Consider the following 7,276-nt stretch of genomic DNA (forward strand, 5'->3'; position numbering starts at 1 on the left):
CAGTTGAAGGGGATCCCATGGAATTTGCAGAAATTTATGCTTCTTTATACCAGCTTAGCTGCTGAATTTTAACAAGATGATTTCCAGACTTTCCTAGAATGGCTGCAACTGTGCGTTCAAATGTTACAACTTCAACAGTAGTTTTTGTGATAAGCTGACCAGCTGCTGTCACACTGCCAAAGGTGATATACAATGCCAAGGACATTAGTACAGAAATAGTGATCAACAAAACCAACATGATAGCAGCAATTGACAAAATTTTGCAAATGTTGTGTACCTTTCAAATCTGGCAGAAGTCCGTTGACGAAGAATTGGGTCCTCAAACTCAAAGAAATTGCCAATACTGTTTATATTGCGATTTGACTGAATTTTGAAACAAAGCATATAGTTAGTACTACAGGGGTTGGTGTTTGCAGACATATTTATGGTTAATTATCTTAAATAGAAATTTAATTGCAGCAAGGAATCTGCTTTTGTTCTAAGAAATCAAAATAAAAAAGTAGCAACAAAGGGACAGTAGACGAATTGTTGGCAAATGTTGGAAAATGTCGGAGGGAGATCAAGAACTGCATACAAAATTCCTTCCAGACTTGTCTGGTAAATGTTGTATGTACATCAAACATAACACGACACTTGTTTGGACATTATTCTGGTGTACTGATCTTCATGTGATGTGGTTTTATGGTTTCTTTTAATGCTCTAGATGTTTTAAGTTAACAAACTAATCTAATTGTAGAAAGAAAAGGGAAATACTGATTCACCTCCCTCTCAGTATTTCCCCTTTGTCTCTTATTCTATAAAAGAGAATTGTGGCACTTCAATGTCATGTTAGACAGATAGAGTTTTGAGCTTGTTGCTTTGTACATCATTTCTTTCAAGATATCAAAAGTAATGTGATTCAGAGCTGCAAATTCTACTTGTTGTCCAAAGTTTTCTGAATTATATGTTTGTAGATCTAGCATTCCCATAACACGGTATTCAATAGAAACGTGTAGGGCATATTCAAGGGTAACTGTCTTTCATATTAGTTATAACTTACAGATTATCCTCAGAGAAAGTTCCTGCCGTCAATTATCCGTATGACTAATAGTTTGTCATGATTTTGTTTAATGACTTGATTTTGAGACACGAAAGAACTCTGCATATGAGATCACTTATATAATCGGCTCTAATTTCACTGTTTAACGTGTTGCTCAGTTATATTTGGGAGTTGTGTTTTTGACGCTATTGCTTTACATGTTACAAGTCAAATGAATTCATGGTCATAAGCTAATATACAAGTCAGTAATGTTGGAAAATAATTCAAATCAAATTGGATGAGTAGATGGTGTTGACATCCCAATACAACAGAGCAACTGATTGCGTTGATTAAGCTTGTTGAATGTTTTCTTTCAATGCAATGGCCATTAGTTCATTTTATTGCCATCAATGTTCTCATAGAGGTTCCACTTCAAAATCTTGGCCACGACTTGAATAGAGAACATGACAGTAAATGTCCAATATCCTCCAGAAGAATGCAGCAACAGCTGGATTAACCAAGAAGAAGAGGCCTACAAAAACCACAAAAAAACTGCAGATCAAGTTTGATTTCAATCTTCCAAGACAAATGAGGTCACTGTGGGGGCTCAAGGTGGCTTTTTTCCAGCCAGTGACCTTATGTGTCCACTGGAACCGAAAAATTATCTTACATGCCAAAAAACAATACAAGTAGTCATTAACCTCTGCAGCAGTAGAAAAATGAAATGTATCCACGTTATGCTTCGTTTTTATTTATATTTTAAGATGGCAAACCTTAGGACTCAAACGGAACTCGACGCTTAACAGGCACCCACATTCTCACTGATTTGGGAAGGGTGATCCTGCTTCAAATATTGACAAAATGTGGTTGGTTTAAATGTCCCTTGTAGTTTTACTATCACTTTTCAAATTTCATACTTCATGCTTTGACAATTTAATGCAAAACTCGGTTTTGAAAATATTAGTAGACTCGTCTTAACAATATAATTGACGGTGACGTACAGTAAGAGTTTGACAGGGGCTCAGGAAAAGCTGGGGGAGAACTCCGCAGCTAAAAAATACACTAAAGTTGATGAAAAAATATATTTCCACTAATATGAAAGATTAAAATAAACATGTAATGCAAATTTTAACTCATAAATCGTTTCGACCTAGACAAATAAAAGTACATACAACGAAACACCATAGATTCTGTACAGATGAAATGTTTGCAGTTGGAAATCCATCAGAAAAAAATAAAAACAAGAGTTCATCGTTTTATGGATGTGCGGCAGAATCTGACTCGCGAGACTTAGGAATTCGATTCGTCAAGTCGTGTTTGACTTGAGACATTGAGTCAAACCCACAAGTACGACACAAGAACAAGCCAGACTCGGAATCGAGAGGACTTTGCCTGGTTTCCTCGCAGAACAGAGGCAGGCTGAGGATTCGAAGTCCACTTGGAGGAATCCACCAACAGTCGTTCTAAATGCTTCAACTTTTCACTTTCACCCAACAGATGATCAGTCATCAATTCTCCTGGACTGCCAGGATTCTCATACACAATACTACAAGAGTTCCAACCGATAGAAACAAGACTCTACAACTCTACAAGAACTGCTGAGCTTACGAGCTGAATCAAAACTTCCACAAAATGTCCTGTGAAATCAGTAAGACTCGGTTTTAGCTAATAATTTTGCTGATTACTGCATCTTTCGGAATGTACGTTCGCTGATTTGCTAGCAAAATTAGTTCAGGGAAAACAATAGAAGTAGCTAAGATTTAAAATGACCATTGATTCCAATTAAGATATCCGGTAACCGTAACATTAAGGCATTATATTGACAAAATTGCAAGATTTCTACTACTTTTTCGGAAAGAGACAAAATGCAAAGAAGATTTAAAATAACCAGATTTAAGGAAAAAAAGCAAAGTTCGAGGCATTGTCTTGACATTAACCGCGATTCGGCAATTAATGCCTCAAGATCATATATATATATGGAAGCAAATCGATTCGAAAAGAAAAAAACCATTAAGCCTGCCCAAAATTGGGGAATTCTTTGAGTGATTAAATACCTTTGAGCAATTGTGACTTATCCCTGAGATCTGCACTGTAATATACTGCACGGCCCGATTGCAATGCCTGGCCCAGGGTTCCATTCTCCTCGGCCTCGTCCAATACAATTTCGGGGGCCAAATCGACAATTCTTACAGTCCAGAGATCAGATTGGATGAGCTTCACTACCAAATGGCGAGCTGCGAAACCCCGGCCACCTGTAACCACGCAGCAGGCGCGGTCCATTTCCTCGCATTGTCCTTCAATTTGCTCCTCCGTCGCCATTGAAGCCTTTTGAAGCCGAATTGGCTGCCACTGAATGGCTCTGAAGGAGATTCAATGTTAAATAAGTTGGAGAATCTAAGGAAATTGCATGAACGTTCCAAGTGCTCTTTGTTTTCGTTTTCTTGTCGTGTGTATGTCTAAAATGTCCTGAGGTTGTTAGAGGGGTTATGGTTGGTAAAAGTGTTAAATGGCTGCATGGTTTTGTAAAAGCGAGGTTGGTGTGTTGCCGAACTTACCAAAGCCACACCGAGCAGGCAGCAACTCCACCGCAGACGAAAAATCGCACAGACTGCAGAGCTAAATAAGCAAGTAACAATACCCGAGCAGGCAGGAACTCCACCGCAAACGAAAAATCGCACAGACTGCAGAGCTAAACAAGCAAGTAACAATACCAACCCAAAGGCCACGAAGACAGTAAAACCCAAGCCGAACTTTCCAGCATCTCGAGGAGGAACAGCTGGCCGCCGATCAGACCACCACAGCGCATGCCGACCACAGCTAAGACAAACCCTCAGTATTCAACCAGAATGCCATTAACTTATAATGCTCAAATAACCATGGACTCTTGCATGCAGGTAAGAGAAACCCTCAGTATTTAACCAGAAGACAAACCCTCAGTATTCAACCAGAATGCCATTAACTTATAATGCTCAAATAACCATGGACTCTTGCATGCAGGTAAGAGAAACCCTCAGTATACCCTCAGTATTTAACCAGAATGCCATACAGTAGCCGAACTTACCAAAGCCACACCGAGCAGGCAGGAACTCCACCGCAGACGAAAAATCGCACAGACTGCACAGCTAAACAAGCAAGTAACAATACCCGAGCAGGCAGGAACTCCACCGTAGACGAAAAATCGCACAGACTGCAGAGCTAAACAAGCAAGTAAAATACCAACCCAAATGCCGCGAAGACAGTAAAACCCAAGCCGAACTTTCCAGCATCTCGAGGAGGGACAGCTGGCCGCCGATCAGACCACCAGAGCGCATAAGACCCCAAATCCTTTCCACCCTCAAAACCTTGGTTCGACTTAGGTTATATCGCAAATATAATCAAAAATCGCGTCGGTCAACCCAAAGTCAGCGATCTATCGATCGCATATAGTCCCCGGCAGGGACTAATAAGATCAAGCTGCTGAAAGGTATTTTATCATATGCACAGCTCGGTACACACATGCAGCAGGGTAAAATGATGTTATGTTGTGCAAGAAAATTCATATGCTCCCAAATCTGTACAAAATGTTAAAAGACAAGCTGGGGAGAGTCAAACAAGTCGGGTACCTTATCCAACTAAACCATAGTTTCTACAATTTGGCATTAATATATTGCATACCTTTCCTCTCATATTCCATGAACCTTCTCTTGGATTTTCTTCATAAGCCTTGTACATTATCTGCAATGAAACAAACGATACAAAATCCACAAAAAGCATTCAATAAATATGTTAGAAATAGATAATGCTCAAATATATGATCACAGGTACCTTTGGTGGAGGTAAGACCCTCCCGGGGACTTCTGTCATCAACGTGTTGATTTGAATACCAAATTCGGCAGCATCTTTGGCAGTTGAATCTCTCAATTGTCCTCCAATCTAAAACACATACACACAAGTATATTGATTCACTCTCTTGGTGTTGACTTTTGAAGATAAAACGAAAAAGGTAACGTTATTTCTGCTTAATACTAAAATGCAAGAACGTATGAAACAACATTGCCACGGATGAATGATCTATGGACTTACCACTTTAGTTCTCTCCCTTCGGTCTTGGGGATGTAAACAAGTTAGATTTAATAAACCACTTCGTTGTTGTTCGGTTAGAACTTTGATATAAGGCTGATCCATTTGAATCCGACAAAGCTGCATCCGATAATTTTATAAATGACATGATGATGCCATAATAGAATAACTCAATAATTCTACAACAACCACATCACAATATTTCATAAATACGATAAGAGTTTACCTCGATGGGAATATATTTCTTTTTCTCTTTATTACCGGCTTCGATCGCCGGAAAGCCCCGCAATCGGAGAGTCAGCTTGTACTGTTGTTGGAAATAGTCGACAATAGAGAGTTGCACTCCATTGCTATCAAAACTGTTCAAATAAAACAATGCACGTGCTTTGAATTCCTAATAGGAAGAGACAAAAATCTGAGCAATATCTAGAAAGCCAAATAAAAACAATAAATTTCAGGAAGCCCCTTAAACCTAAGAATTAACACACCTTAAAACCTCCAAAGGCCTATCAGTCAAACCTTTAATTTGATAACTATGTCTGATATGAATAGTTTCGACACGAAGACGTTTAAGCAACCTTTTCAACTGCCGCACAAACAAAAATTATATAAAAGCTACAAGTCACTTGGTCATATTTATGTTCCAGTTAGCAAAAGGAAAGGAAATCCCCAACTAGAAAAAGAAATCATGTCCTTGCAACCAAAATAGCGTGAAGAAGAACGCAAACAAACTCCTCATACCCTGGATCGCATCCCGTCACCGACGGAGTCATTTCTAGAAAATTCGCGGTCCAACTCCCGCACGTCTTTTCGAAAGGCCTCACTAATAAATCTTGGTAACTCGACAGAATCATAGAAGGGCGCCGCAGCAATGTCTACGGCACAAAATTATTATCTCTTACAACTGTGTATATCAAAATTCAAGAAGATTTAAGAATTTTTCTCAAGCTGGTTATCAGAACAACACCGTACCTATATTTAAAGTGAGAAGATTATCTTGTGCGGGCCGAATAGATTGATAAAACCCCCGATAGGCCACCAAACCCCCCTGAAGCTTCTCAACGCCAAAGTGTTTCCCAAAGAACGATCTCCCTTTTTCAACGAAACTGCCAATGCAAACATTAAATATTGTAAGCATTTATAGAGCATATTTTATGGCAAATCCAAAAAGCAAAAAGAGCCACAATGTTATCATTTATTTGGTAAATTGCAGGCTTACACTCTCAGAGCTGCTTGACGAAGCACCACATCCATAACCTGCAATGCTTCTTGCGGAAGCGACATAACCATGGACTCTTGCATGCAGGTAACAGAAACCCTCAGTATTTAACCAGAATGCCATACAGTAGCCGAACTTACCAAAGCCACACCGAGCAGGCAGGAACTCCACCGCAGACGAAAAATCGCACAGACTGCAGAGCTAAACAAGCAAGTAACAATACCCGAGCAGGCAGGAACTCCACCGCAGACGAAAAATCGCACAGACTGCAGAGCTAAACAAGCAAGTAACAATACCAACCCAAATGCCGCGAAGACAGTAAAACCCAAGCCGAACTTTCCAGCATCTCGAGGAGGGACACCTGGCCGCCGATCAGACCACCAGAGCGCATGCAACCACGTGCCCTTCACGCGCGCCACGTGCCATTCACCTCGAACGATGCGAAGCGCGTAATAAGACCCCCAATCCTTTCCGCCCCCTAAACCTTGGTTCGACTTAGGATATATGGCAAATATATCCAAAAATCGCGTCGGTCAACCCAAAGTCAGCGATCTATCGATCGCTTATAGTCCCCGGCAGGGACTAATAATACTCTCTAAAAGCTTCAAGTAATTGCAAGAAATAGGTCACTTTAAAGATTTAAAAAATGTAATATAAATTAATTAGTTAAATTACCCAATAACCACTGTCCTTAAAAAATAGAATTAATTAAATTAACCAATGACCACTCTCCAAGAAAAAATAGAACCCCACACAAGAGCATATGGCCCCTTAATCACAATAAATGGATTTAAATAATTGAGAAATGGTTTTCGAAGGTTTATAAAGTTGCATATTTACTCTCATTAAGTTATGCCAACCAAATAAAACTCATGTGAAGCGTAAGATATTAATGGTGAAAATCACAATGATGGTTTTCCTCCCCTCTAACAATAAAAATATATTTAAAAACTCGTGATATTGTAAAAAAATAATAATAA

General features: G+C 39.5%; 2 protein-coding genes across 2 annotated transcripts; both read right to left on the reverse strand.

Moving 5' to 3' along the window:
- Positions 1–2,209: 2,209 nt before the first annotated feature.
- On the reverse strand, positions 2,210–3,527 carry LOC149171637 (3beta-hydroxysteroid-dehydrogenase/decarboxylase-like). Its single transcript, XM_089427541.1, has 2 exons — positions 3,073–3,527; positions 2,210–2,655 (listed from the first exon to the last, which is right to left on the reverse strand). The coding sequence occupies exons 1-2, from the start codon at positions 3,335–3,337 to the stop codon at positions 2,597–2,599; spliced, it is 324 nt and encodes a 107-aa protein (XP_089283667.1). The 5' UTR covers positions 3,338–3,527; the 3' UTR covers positions 2,210–2,596.
- A 1,094-nt stretch (positions 3,528–4,621) lies between these two features.
- Positions 4,622–5,850, reverse strand: LOC149171638 (protein argonaute 14-like). Its single transcript, XM_089426041.1, has 6 exons — positions 5,779–5,850; positions 5,566–5,663; positions 5,304–5,436; positions 5,081–5,197; positions 4,823–4,930; positions 4,622–4,732 (listed from the first exon to the last, which is right to left on the reverse strand). The coding sequence occupies exons 1-6, from the start codon at positions 5,848–5,850 to the stop codon at positions 4,622–4,624; spliced, it is 639 nt and encodes a 212-aa protein (XP_089282167.1).
- Between the last annotated feature and the right edge of the window lie 1,426 nt (positions 5,851–7,276).

The sequence above is a fragment of the Pinus tabuliformis genome, chromosome 4_2, assembly GCF_031772625.1.
Source record: "Pinus tabuliformis cultivar Carrire ecotype Pingquan chromosome 4_2, CPIR1, whole genome shotgun sequence".
NCBI lineage: Eukaryota > Viridiplantae > Streptophyta > Pinopsida > Pinales > Pinaceae > Pinus > Pinus tabuliformis.

What these genes read in the sequence shown, in the direction of transcription:
- LOC149171637 (XM_089427541.1), bottom strand. Translation starts at nt 3,337, where the DNA reads ATGGCGACGGAGGAGCAAATTGAAGGACAATGCGAGGAAATGGACCGC. An exon ending in TAAGTCACAATTGCTCAAAG is followed by an intron (nt 2,656 to 3,072) that starts GTATTTAATCAC and finishes CTGATTTCACAG; the next exon opens with GACATTTTGTGGAAGTTTTG.
- LOC149171638 (XM_089426041.1), bottom strand. Translation starts at nt 5,850, where the DNA reads ATGACTCCGTCGGTGACGGGATGCGATCCAGGGTATGAGGAGTTTGTT. An exon ending in TTCTTCTTCACGCTATTTTG is followed by an intron (nt 5,664 to 5,778) that starts GTTGCAAGGACA and finishes TTTGTGCGGCAG; the next exon opens with TTGAAAAGGTTGCTTAAACG. An exon ending in AGGCCTTTGGAGGTTTTAAG is followed by an intron (nt 5,437 to 5,565) that starts GTGTGTTAATTC and finishes TTATTTGAACAG; the next exon opens with TTTTGATAGCAATGGAGTGC.